Source organism: Haliaeetus leucocephalus, unplaced genomic scaffold, assembly GCF_000737465.1.
Source record: "Haliaeetus leucocephalus isolate CR32 unplaced genomic scaffold, Haliaeetus_leucocephalus-4.0 Scaffold228, whole genome shotgun sequence".
Taxonomy (NCBI): Eukaryota; Metazoa; Chordata; class Aves; order Accipitriformes; family Accipitridae; genus Haliaeetus; species Haliaeetus leucocephalus.
In genome coordinates, this window is record NW_010972664.1 from 9382525 (window position 1) to 9395719 (window position 13195).

Consider the following 13195-nt stretch of genomic DNA (forward strand, 5'->3'; position numbering starts at 1 on the left):
GGGGGGGGAAGAAACCAACAAAAAACAAACACAAAACTCAGACAAGAATGGAAAACCTCTCCTACTTATACTTGCACATTTGCTTAAAAAAAATATTTGCCAAAGTTTATTATGCATCCCTTAGCCAAAAATCAAAACCACTTCCCTTAAACACATTGGCAGTGCAATTAAACCACATAGACTGAGAATGGAACAAAGCCAATTCAAACTACTATTCCTATGGCATAGACAGATCTGAAACTGGAATAAAAGAGGCACAAGGCAATCAGCTGTTCAAATTAGATTAAGACAAACTTACGCTTGTTGTGTAAGCGGCTTCAGGATCATCCTCTAACACTCGTGACAAACCAAAATCAGAGACTTTACACATGAGGTTACTGTTGACCAAGATATTACGGGCTGCCAGATCACGGTGTACGTAGCCCATGTCTGAGAGGTACTTCATACCAGATGCAATCCCCCGCAGCATGCCAACCAACTGGATGACTGTGAAGTGGCCATCATGCTTCTGCAAGTAAAGATGCAAGTTCAAAGAACACAGCTACTTTTCATTAATTTCATACTAGTGATATTAACTACAGCTCATATTTAAAATTCCCATCCAGCCAACTTGCCCACTGCAAGCTTTTTTCAAGTATTTAGCCTGGTCAGCAGTGCAAACTATCCCATGTCTCATTGTGCAGTTTATCCCCCTTTCCTTCCATATTTTCACATACTCCACAATCTTTCTGCTGACAGCTTTTAATGTGTTTTATCGTCAGTTATTAAGAACACTTTCCCCAAACACTATTTTTTTAATACAAAAATGACAACACACAGAAAAATCCTCTCTTCATCTCTTACTCCATGGCCTCAGGAAACACACCCCCCCACACCCCCTCCACTTTTATTGCCTCAGTCTTGACTGTCTGCATGAGATACTGCTCTTTTTGCTTTTTCTGGGGGCATTTGTATAAAATAAAAAAACCCCAATAAATCTGAAAAAAGTTTGGGGCTTTACCCCATGTCTGTTCTGCACCTAACACCATATAATCTCTGAACACTAGATTAAAAAGGAGATTTGGGCTAAAATCCAGGGGTCATGTAGCTTTTCCAAAGTCTTCCTGGCTGACTAAGCCTGTTAAGCTCACACTCATGAATGCATTAAGCTGCTTAATTCCTGCTGAAATCTATTGGAGTTTAACATCTTTAAATAAGAGTTATATTGTTAATCACACTTGTCCATCCCCTAAATCTTAGTGGGCCTCAGTTTCCCATCTGCAACATTAACGTTAACACTTCTGTACCTCCTATATCAGAAGGCTCCTGAATTACATGGCAGTGGGGACCAAGTGAGTACCTCTACAGAAATCTGATTATGGGCTCTTTGCCTGGTTTAAGTCTGCCCTACCTACCATTTACAGCAGACTGTTTATGGCAGCATTTTTGTGACCTCAGCTGGTGGACATTTAGCTTCTCACGGATTATTCAGTGATCCGGGCTTTTATGTTAGCAGGAACAGCCAAACAAACCAAACAACTCTTCCTTACAAGCAAGTTAACTTTCCATCTTCTCTTTCAACACCTTCAGCATTGGACTACAGACAAGTAGCAGTGTTCTGATCAGCATTCAGGACATTTCTATTGCTTAGTTCATACATTTAAGCAAGATGAATTTTGTAGGGGAGAAATTTACAGTAAGTTCAGTAAGTTCACTAGATTCAGCAAAGCAACAGGCTGAACTGTACAGATATGCTTAACTTTATCTCTGATTAGCAAAATATTTCAGCATTTCCATCATGATTCAATGATTTGGGGCCTATATCTAGCTAGTCAGGACATAAACATTTAAAGAAATAGGGAATTAGATGTAATTAAGGTTACCAAAAAACCCCAAACAAACCACAAAACCCCAGACATGGAGAAGTTTGGTGTTACTTGCTTCTCATGTTATTAATCTTCTGAGATGAAGCAACCTTAGACCAAGACCTGCCTCTAATATATATTATACCTCTACTTAAATCAAGAGATTATACATTCTTAAATGATAAGTCATTTAGTGTGCATAACAGGCTGCTACATTGAAAAGTTGTTTGCCTGTAAAGAAGCTGGAGAAACTAGTTCCTAAAGTCACTATTATTCAATTAAACTCTGTTGGGTACAAACAGAAAGACAGACAAACTCAGCAAACAGAAAAGGCAGAGACAATGTGGATTCTGCAATTTGTAGAACTCGCACAGTGTCTTGAAACTCTTTCAATTCCTTTCAAAAATCAAATGGAAGACGAGCCCAAGTGCAGCAGTATATGAAAACCTGCATCACAGGCAACATTCACCAGTTACTGACCAGTACTGCTATGTCAGGTTATAAACACAAGACAAAAACCAGAAAGAAAATGGTAAAACGAAGATCTGTATGATTGCTACATGGTTAGGTTTCCAAGCTGCTAGTCTAAGCCAACATATCAGAATGCAAATATTCAGATTCTAACACACCTTGTCAGCTAGAACACCTCACAGCCTTATCATACTTCCCAGCAACACTTACATTTAAGGAGCCGTGCTTCCATCAGTGACCAAACGCCACAACCATCTTACAGACCTCTCTAAACAGAGCGCATTTAATGACACTTCTTTGAAACCAGCTATTTATAACTGATTCACAGCAACTTCCCCCCTTGAACGTTCCTCACTGGTCCTCTTGTGTCAGTACTCTGGAGCCTTTTTGTCTCTAAATGCCCAGTGCAAAAGGGGAGACAGATCACCCCAAGCAATGATGTCATACCTATAAGCAACCCCCTTCCTTTGTTGTCTCCATCAAAACTACCTGTAAGCAGTTAGTTCTGCAGACGACACTCAGCTGAGGGTCAAGACACAAGTGTGATAAGCAGACATTTTACAGGCCATCCCCTGTTACAGGCCCCTGCCACAAGAATAAGGGAAACCTCTCAGAGTCCAAAACATGCCAGTGACAGATATTTTAAATAAAAACTTTCTATCTAGCAATTAACCAAAGAGAGACAAAAGACAATATTCTTAAATACTTTAAGCCTCTTGCAGTAAAGGAAGGATGTGAAGTCTATCCAGTATTTTATGCAATGAAGCCATGTGGGATTTGGATTTTGCTTTTTATTTAATAATTCTAAGTGTTCAATGGACTCAAAATTTATTAAGCTGGTTGCAAACAGTTAATACTCTTCACACTTACCCTGTATGGATAACATTTTTAGTTTTTTGTAGAGTTAGGATTTGGAACAAAGCACCTATGACTTACTTTTGCAAAACACCCAACCAAGCCTCCCTGTCCCTGCAACAAAGCGCCAAACAAAACCAAGCCTCCAAACCTCTAGATTTTACCTCCTCCTTATCATCATTAACAGCTCCATTCTTTCAACAAACCTCAGAGTCATCTGCAACACCTCCCTTAACCTTTTGTCCCCTTGGATCACAAGCATTCATTCCTTCCTTTTTTAATTTGCGCTCTTTCAGATCTAGACCATGCTTGACTGATTTTTCATAAAACATAACCTTTTTCTGCTCTTTCCAAATCTCAGTATTTGCCTTACCAGTATAGCAGAAATGCCTGAGTTAAAAACAATCTCATGCTTTTGCCATTCTCTCCCTCCTTCTTTCAAATTTCTTTGGGCTTCTGCTTTGACACAAAAAGTTCAAGCTTCTTATCTCCACCTTTAAAGAAATGACAGACTTGCTAACATACCAGTTGCAATTTTATTCTGTCCTACTTCTCTCTCTGTATATTTCTCTGAATCCTCTTTGGCATCTGTTCTCCTCTGTTCCTTCTCACGCTTCGTTTTATATCATTTCATTGCCAGCCTTGCAGTTGGAACAGCTACATTTTTCCTGTCAGCAAAACAGTCTTCTCTCTCTCAAGTCTCTCTGTAATCACTTCTGCATCAGTTTCCATGCCGGTTGTATTCCCTTACAATCTATAAACTGTTATCTCCCAATATATCAAAATATTTGTCTGATTTAAGCTCATCAGGACAGAGACTATGGGCCATATTTAACCCTTGGAAAATTCAACTAAGTTGATGAAATTATACCAGGTATGAATCTGGCCTCATATTTTCAGCATTTGTAAATCCCCACATACAACTGTGAGTCAAACCAATCCTTTGGCAACTCTCCATTATCTCATTTCATTCGCCTGTCATATAGGGACATAAAACACTCATCTGAATGATGTGGCAGTTGTTATCCAGGGCTTTATTCTGATTCCCATGGCTTAGATTTGAAATATGCTTTTGATAGGATTCCCACTGGGGTGGTAAGGGTGTTAATCAATACTGGCAGCAATTCAGACCTCAGTGGACTTACCACATTTATCCTATCATTCCATCAAATTTTAATCAGGCTTTAATGGCTTTGCTAAATAAACTTTTCTCAACAGCCGAGTATAGATGCAATATCTGAGTAGTTGCCATTGCATTTATGCAGCCCTGCAAATGCCCTGAAAAAATGTTTTTTCATCAGCTACAGTTTGCTTTTGAAAACCTTATGTACATGAAATATTCTCCTCCTGTTACAGACCTTTCAATAGCACTGATGTATAATGGGCTGGTGAAGAGGGTCAGTTACTGCAGGGGAGGAAGGGTGGTATCCTAAGTTTCTCTCATTGCTTTTCACCCTCTAGTTTCCAGCTCCAGCGTGCACTAGTTCAGTGCTTTTCTACAAGCCCATAGAATTGTTCTTCTTCAGAAGATTTTTTTCCATTTTACTGCTGAGTAACCTTTTGGAGGGGTGGTCATTGAATTTTTTCTGTATTGTTTCTGGGCTTTTGTCTATTCTAAAGTCCACTTCTTTATTTGCCCTATAAGTCAGAGCACTTTTATGCCCTTATATTCTGAGAAGTGTACAGGATTTGCTACAGGTCTAAATGTTTTACTGCAGATGATTTAGATCTTATTTTAGATGGAGAATAGCATTGAAAATGGTGTGTCTATGTCTAACTTAGATCATATTCAGCAGTGACAGTTCCCACTGGTCACTATATGAAAGATGTAGTTTTTGCTATGCATTTATTGTTACTATTCTACCACACAAAGTAAATGGCAGAACTTTAGCAGGATAAATCTTCCAAAATTCAAGTTGCAACTTGGTATTTCCTGGAAGTATAACTCATGCTTCATACTATCATGTGGATTGCACTCAGGTTTATATTACTGGTACTGAATAAGGTCAACTGCCAATTTGTTCTTTAATCAACTGTTAACAGGGCTCCATACAAGTAGTAGTATCTAATTTCATTAAATATAATACCTAAAAACCTGAAATTACTTTAGTTCATATTAAATGCTACTGAGTGATCCTACACAAGAATCTAAGTGCCTCTTCAACCATTAAAATATGGGAAATCTTTTTATTATTAAAAAAAATGTTGCATGATGAAGCCCTTCCAAAGCTTATTTTAGGATGCAATAGCTACCCTCAAATCTGGACAGAACAGCAGGAGTAGCCTTGCAACCGGTGACCCTGTTTTCTTTACTTAGCTGCAGCAACAGGAAACGGATGTCCTGGAATAACCAGGTGTCGTTGCCCGCTTTGGTGCACTGGAATATAGCTGTCACAGAACCACACTGCTGGAAGGGGCTTTGAGGGGCGATCAAATCATCTCCTCACCCTGCGTCATTCCTGACATGCTTTTCTTACCTGCATATAAAGACCATTAGGGTCAATATTTCTTATCATACCGACTCTATACCACATCTTAGATAAGATGCCTCTGTTGAGCATGGCACCTTGACTGGGACAGATTTCAAGTCCTCTTTGCAACTGCTTTTTATGCCCATGAAGACTAAATATCTCTCTTGCCCTTTTCTTTGGGCTTAACACAGGTTCAGTCCACAGATCTCATTTGCTTGGCAACTATTCTTTTTGATTTTGTTGTGGTCTCCGCCCACCTATTCCATACAGTTCCTGAAGTCTTAAGGTCATACAAGACACAGTACTCTGAGGCCTTGCCAATGTGAAGCAGGGAGGAAAAGTTACTTCACAGACCTTGCACGGGATACCCCTGTTTCTAGATTTCATTGTGGTATTTGCCATTTTCACAGCAACATGACACCCCTGACCTACTGCAACCTCTAGAGTAATTTATTCCAGCAGACTTCTTTCCAAACAGTTACTCTCTGTCCTCTACTCTATAGCTGATTATTCCAGCCTCAGTGGAGTATCGTGCCCTTGGCCTTACTTATTTCTAATTAGTTTTTAAAACTAATTAGTTACTAAATTATTTCTTAAATTTGTTGTGATGATTTTAAATTCTAGCTCTGTCCTGCTGTCTGCCTGTGTTCCTACTTGGCTTTGCACTGCCTGAGAATTTCCTAAGTTTAATTGTAGTCTCAGGATCCAGAAGGTTAATGAAAATATGGGGAAACACAGACTGCAGAACAACCCTACTTCATATATCTTTCCGTGCAAAGTCTGTTCTCTCCATACAGTATATAGCCAGTCCAGCATCCACCAACAGAAATTCCATGAAGACCATTATTTCTCTAGCTGCTCATAAGGATCTCATGTGAGAGAGTTTTAAAGCCTCACTAAAGTCAAGATTTATGATATCAACTGCTTCTCCCATACCCACAAAACCTGCGCACTGTTACAAAAGGAAACCAGGCTGTTTGACATAATTTGTTCTTGACAAATCTATGTTGGCTCATGCTTATCTTACTGTTATCTTTAAGGTGCTTATAAATACTTTTTTGATAATTTGTTCCAGAAATGTTACAGCAGTTGACATTAAGCTGACTGGCCTGTAATTTCTTGGCTTCCCTTTTCCCTTCTTTTTAAAGACATGGATGACATTGGCTCTGTTCGGATCTCCTGGTTTCTTACGTATTCTCCACAAGTTTGCAAAGATAAAGAGCACGCTGAAAGTGTCCACATTACCTATCAAATTCTTTTTGGCTTCAAATGCAAGACAGCTTGTAATAAATTCCTTGTTGCTCAGTAGGAAGAATATCTACAGTGATTAAAAATACCCAGCATTTCTAAATTAACTTCTCACAGCAGTATCAGAAATACTGTTTTCTACCTCCTTTTAGTGGGGTAAAACATTGCTTGACAACAAACGTTGGCTCTATAGCATCAGTGACAGCTTCTTAGTGTAATCTCAGATCACGTACATAAATGCTGCTTACAATTTCACTATTAAAGTAACACATTCATTCCAACACAGTTTCTAATTGTTCAATTTGTTTTTTGGTTCAGAGAAAAATATTGGTATCATCAGTCTCCAGTGCAGGTTTTCTTCTTTACAGAGTCATTTTTTAAAGCAAAATGCCACCTTTATCCTACCACAAAAGGAACATGCCTCCAATAAATAAAAGCGCACATCAATGCTGCATGTGAAAGCAAAAGGAGGAGTATTAGTTATAAGCTCTAATGTTGTTGCCTCTCTGGATGCAGATAAATAATAATGGGAACCATTAAACTTAGGAAAGGCCATCTGGCCTCTTTTCCCCAAAGCTGACTCTGTCTAGTGAGGCCATGTTAGATGGATATACAACATACACTTTACAACATTGTTTTGTAGAACTTTCTACAAGTCTTCATTTTTCTCTTTTCTCCCTTTCCCCCAAACTCACTAAATGTAGGTGTCTGCTGCAGCATCTAAACTCTAGTTGAAAAAAGGGTGAGCCTGATAGCAAAGCTGCTGTGAGAATAACTTCATAATGATTACTGCATCAAAGAGCAATATATCATAATATCTTCTCCTTCTAGTAACATTTTTTTTCCCACACATTTTTACACTTATCTTAGCCTCTGCTAGACAGATCTCAAGGGATTAAAATTTGGTGATGAATTCCAGGGTTTCATTTGCTGAACAGTCTGCTGGAGTTAGTGCTCTGAGGCAGTTAAGCATATTTTTATAGAAACTTTAGAAAATATTTTCTTTGGAAAAACAAAATATATTTTACAGCATTTTTACCTACTATGCATGCCTGTAAATAAATCTAACTTTTTTTTACAAGTATTTTAATTTTCTGAAGTGAAAGGAAATATATTAGTCACAATTTTTTAGGTAGGAAGAGGAACATAACTATTGCAAATAGCAACAATGAAGAAAGCAAGACGACCCTGTGATTACCCTAGGTAAATGAATTCCTTCCTCCTACAGCTCAGAGACTCACAAAACTGGGCAAGACTGGAGCATCTTTCAAACCTAAACATCTGTCTCTTCAGGGTACAGTTGGGGAAAATGCTGCAAACCCTGAGGAGCTTGCTTTCCCACACTGATCCCTGGAGGGTGTACACTCCCTTCCTAATAGAGAAGGGTGAGAAAATACAGTGCAGTGGATACAGCTGATACATTATTTTAGTATCAGGCCTGCTACAGAACCTGCCACAATACCATGAGTTCTCATCTGGTTAATATTGCTGTGTCCTCGGTTCTTGCCTCACTGCACTATTGGTTAGCACACCTTGGACACTGAGCAGGAATAAAACACTGACAGTAGTCTGGTAGTCTGCAGCTGCAGAAAAATACTGAAAGAAGTTACAGTACTCTCGTGATAGTTTTTTGGTTCATTTTACATGATTCTACATAGCCAACCACAAACAAACATCCCCAAAATTCACCTTCTATACACATTCCTTTTCTGTGGTTTAAATCCATGCCTGTACTGAACGATGCATGAGGAGGATGAGCACAAACCACAGCCAGCAGATGCTCTCCAGATATCATTCTTTGTAACTGAACCCAAGAAACAGTAGCCTCCCCAAGCACACAAGCCACCTAGCCTCTAAATCACCCCATTCCTGTCTATGTGATGCTAAATCCAATTATTTTAGCCAAGAATGACCCTTTAGATGGAGCTGTGAAAACAGTAGATGAGATTTAACTCTTAATAGCTCCGTAAGTCTGTGAGGCATCTACTTAGAGAGCAGGCTAAGTGGGGGAGGGTGTGTCAGGGTGAAAGAACCAACCTCAGGGCAAAGGACTTTTATAGGAATTATTGCGATCATCTGACAGACAAGGCTGAGGGGAATGTTGTGGTGTCCAGCACAAACAGCGAGGGAGTGAAACTGGGATTCAGACTTGGGTTATATTACTGTATCACCCTCCAAACTGCTGCATGGTCTTGGGTGCAACATGGCACTCATCTCCATTTTCCCTCAGCAAAATGGGATTGCATTTATGTCATGTATGAAGGCTGCAAGATCAACAAGCAGTGGTTCAATACCCATGTGGTTTACTTACTCATGGCCATGCTCAGAGAACAGGCATCCCAAACCCACAGCAGTGGCAAACTTCTTGCTAAAAAGGTTTTGTGGTTTTTAGGGTTTTTTTGGTTTTTTTTCGATTATGCATGTTTCTTGGTTGTCTTTCTTGTCATATCTTCTCTAGTCTGTATAACAAGCCTGAACAAACATATCTGACTGCAACTATCCTATCTAATTACTAAGTACATCTTTCTATCAATGCGGATAGCTGCCCTTTCAACTCTTCCTGTTTATTATTTTCCTCATATGCTTGCAGAATAAGTGATTGTGAAGATCTCCATGACACAGGCAGGTAACGGAAACATAAAGACAGTATGTCCCATCCAAAGTCTGTGTGGCAAGTTGGTAACAGGAAATTGTACCTGGATCTCCTCAATTCCCAAACTGAAGTATTAGCCACTTTCTTTCCAAGCAGGGATTACTTCTATCTGGCAGCTGTTGGAGTAATACTGAAAGAGGAGCCTCTAGCCCCTGAGGAAATACTAAGCTGGAAGCTCACATCCTTTTTCAGAGAAATGTCTCCAAGTGTTACCAGAAATGAAGTCACATGTACCTTCTTTCTGGTCAAATGACCACTTCATTAACAGCAAATTTCAGGTATACTTTTGTGGGGTGATTAACTTACATGCCTCAAGTTTATGAGAAAAAAAGATAACTGAGTTTCATCTTATGGAAATAAGTTTTATATAATTGCAAAAGTAATGCAGGATTTCTGAGGAAAAATTTAGTGTCAAGTGTCTCCACCAATTTAGGATGTCTGATGGTGCACAATCGCTGTAATTAATTTCTGTCATCTTACAGAATTGGTTCTAATTAGCTGATGCTTTTCCACTAAGAAGCATCTTCATATTGCAAATGCATGCCAAATTTTTTACTCAAAAGCTCAAAGTTAACAGCCAGTATACAGGCTATTTTGTGGGGTGGGGAAGACATAATCTACCTGAGCTTTCTGTTTAATTCATACAAATAGCAGAAAGTAAGGCACTGGTCTGGGGACTTGGTCACATAACTGCAACCAAAATACAGCACTAAATAAGATGAAGGATGAGTGTAAGCTGCTGGCCTGGGATTCAGGGGAACTGATTTCATTTCTACTCTCTGCCATATACTTTGTGCACAATACCATGCAAATCACTTAACATCTTGGTGCTTTATTTCCTATCTGTAAAGCAAGGAAGTAAAGGCTATTAAGGTTTTAGGGTTTAGGGGTCAAAGAGAGTTTTACTTGGAGTTTATGATTTGTGGCACAACTCGTACTGGCTTGAAAGCTGATATCCCACCAATGCTGTGAGGAGGGTGATGGCAAATGTCTTCCATGAGAAGTCTTTCTTCTGGAATACCCTCACATGGTTCATCACAGAGTCTCACTTTGAAATTGTAAGATTGACCCATTTTTCCAGGCTTTTGGAGAAGGGCAGGTTGGAGGGATGTGCTGGTTAATTTTTGCAGGTTGTTGTGTGTGTGGAAATATTTCTTCTGGTGAAAAATGGATTTTTCCCCCCTCTCTGTAAAAACACTTTGCACTGTAACAAGCGATTCCTTTAAATAATAAGAAAGGTAGACTATCTTAAAAGCCCTTCCAAATCTCACCACATAAGAACTGTTATATTCACCAAAGACCTTTCATTAGGATTGCTAAAGATAAACCCTCTCTGCTTCTTGTATCTTCACAAAAGCTTTTAAAAGTGTAGACTTATATCTCCAGGAAACATTATTAATGAAGCAGTTGGATTTCTTTATAAATAGGTTACTTTGCAGCCATTTGCTCTGCTAATTATTAACAGAAATGTTGATGATATATCTACAGTGCTTTGGGATGCTGAATATTATCTAAAGTCCTTTTAAAAAGCATTTTAGAAGAATAAATCATATCTGAAGTGTGAATTGAAACTGTAAAATAATATACATGGAAACCAGCAGCAGAAATGATTAGCTCACATTTCCTCCCAGCAGTTTTGCCTACAAATATATCTGATGCCATGTGAGTATTGCTTCACAGTAACATCATAATTTTGCTGATGTCAGTTTCTATTAAAGTATCCTAATAAGTAGTAACTATTCTGATAAATAAATGCACGTGAAGAATAATTGGAATATAGATATCATACTAGAGCAATTCAGAGAAAGGTAATTATCTTTCATGAATTATTTCAGTATTTGGTTTTATTCTCTTCTATGAAATTCTGCACACGCACGCACACACACAGGCACACGCACATAGCAGAGTTTCAGGCCCAGGCAAGTCTTCCTGGGGCACTGCTGAAAAATTACAGACCAGGGAAGCCCCAGCTACTCAAATCAGCAGCAGTCTGTCTGCTGCAGATGGACAGAGAGATGAGCCAGAAAGGCAAGGGGTGTGATTTTTAAAACCTACCCAGTTTCTAAGAAGAACTTGATGATATCAAACTCTTCAGAAAAATAACTTGATTTTGAGAGGTCAGCAAATTCTCACCAAAAACTGTGGTGCTCGTGTGTTTCTGACAACATAGCAGCTATATCTGTCACGTGTCTTGACAAAGCAAAATAAAAAATATTTGGGAGAGTTGGTGAAGAGGACAACAAGAAATGTTAGTGAAAAAATACTATGGAATAATCAAAAGTAAAAAGAAGGGAGAAACAATGTCTAGAAATATCTAAGATAATGGCTCTGATGTGCTTTCAGGGTGGTATCCTCTGTTCCAGATGCTCTTCTCTTGTGGCTACTTCTTTTCTCAACCTGCTGTCAAACAAGTACTCCCTGTATGACTTTCTCTCCTTCTCTCTGATTTAAGCCTTCTTTCTAAAGTGTTGGCTGTTTTTTCCGTCCTGCTTATTCATTCTGCTCTCTTAGCAGTTTCTTCTTCCTGCTACCAAAGCATCCTTGAATCACCATCATCTAGATTTTCATGCAAGTGTTTTCACAGCTCCTTGTTGAACACCTCTCCTTTGCACTTGGGATACCCTTTCAAACAAGTTCACAAACCCGTAGTCCCCCAAACCCCAGCCCTGGCCTTGCCTACAACCCCAGCTTTACCATTCTGCAATATGCCAATGGCAAGGCAGTGGGCTAGTAAGGGCTGACGTTTACTTTTTAAGACGAATTTGAAATACTTGACAATTAAATTATTCACACAGGGTCTTATGTCAGTGGGCCTCCGGAGCATTTCCAGGGGTTCTGTTAACAAAGAGACTATTTTTGTATAAGTTTAGCCTAGGGGGGTCATCCTTTCCTTCTACTTTTCTAGGAAAAATTAAATACAATTGTGCCTACATGTTATTCATGCTTTCTGTAGCCCTTCTTTAATGTTTATTAGTGACCTTTGGGGGTTAATTAATGCCCAGACATTTCACCCATGAACTGTTTTCTAATTCAATTTGTTAAATGCAAGTAACCATAAATAATTATAAATCAATTACTGTCTATTCTACACTTCACCAACCAAAAAAATCATAACAAAGTATTTTTGAAGGTGATTGAGAAAAATGAACTGCATCCATAAGGCTAGACATTTGTGCTTCAATTTATCTTTTCCTTCCCAAAACTGCCATTTGAAATACATTTTGCTAAATATGGGAGCTACTTTTGTAGAAGAAATCAATTATATTCTTAAGTTTAAATCTTCTTTTTTCCCAGCCATGCTCTAATGCATCACTGTACCTCAGAAATGTACCCTGGGGAAAAAGCTTCTATTCTTCACTAAAAATCCATGAATAACATTATGAAGAAATTCATTTATGATAAATGATTTAAAATCTTAACCTAGAACGGTGTCTTATTCAAATGTCATCAGAAAATGGCACCTCACCCGCAGAAAGGAGTCAAGGGATCCATTCTCCATGTATTCAACTACAATCATTACTGGTCTGCCTGCAAAACAGCAAAGAAACACATTAGGATCATAGACATATTATGGGGCTTTTATAATTCCAGCTGTTATGCATAGATTATTCACAGTAGTTAAATATGTTACATGTTTTCAAAATCCTCATTTC

At 38.7% G+C, this 13195-nt stretch overlaps 1 protein-coding gene across 1 annotated transcript in view; it reads right to left on the reverse strand.

Annotated features, from left to right (window-relative positions):
- Positions 1-13195, reverse strand: part of EPHA6 (EPH receptor A6) — a 531573-nt gene that overhangs the window by 52915 nt on the left and 465463 nt on the right. The window contains exons 13-14 of the mRNA XM_010567652.1: positions 13009-13070; positions 299-508 (exon numbers count right to left, since the gene is read on the reverse strand). Of these exons, the coding sequence (XP_010565954.1) occupies positions 299-508; positions 13009-13070 (272 nt within the window). The remainder of the gene's footprint in view (positions 1-298; positions 509-13008; positions 13071-13195) is intronic.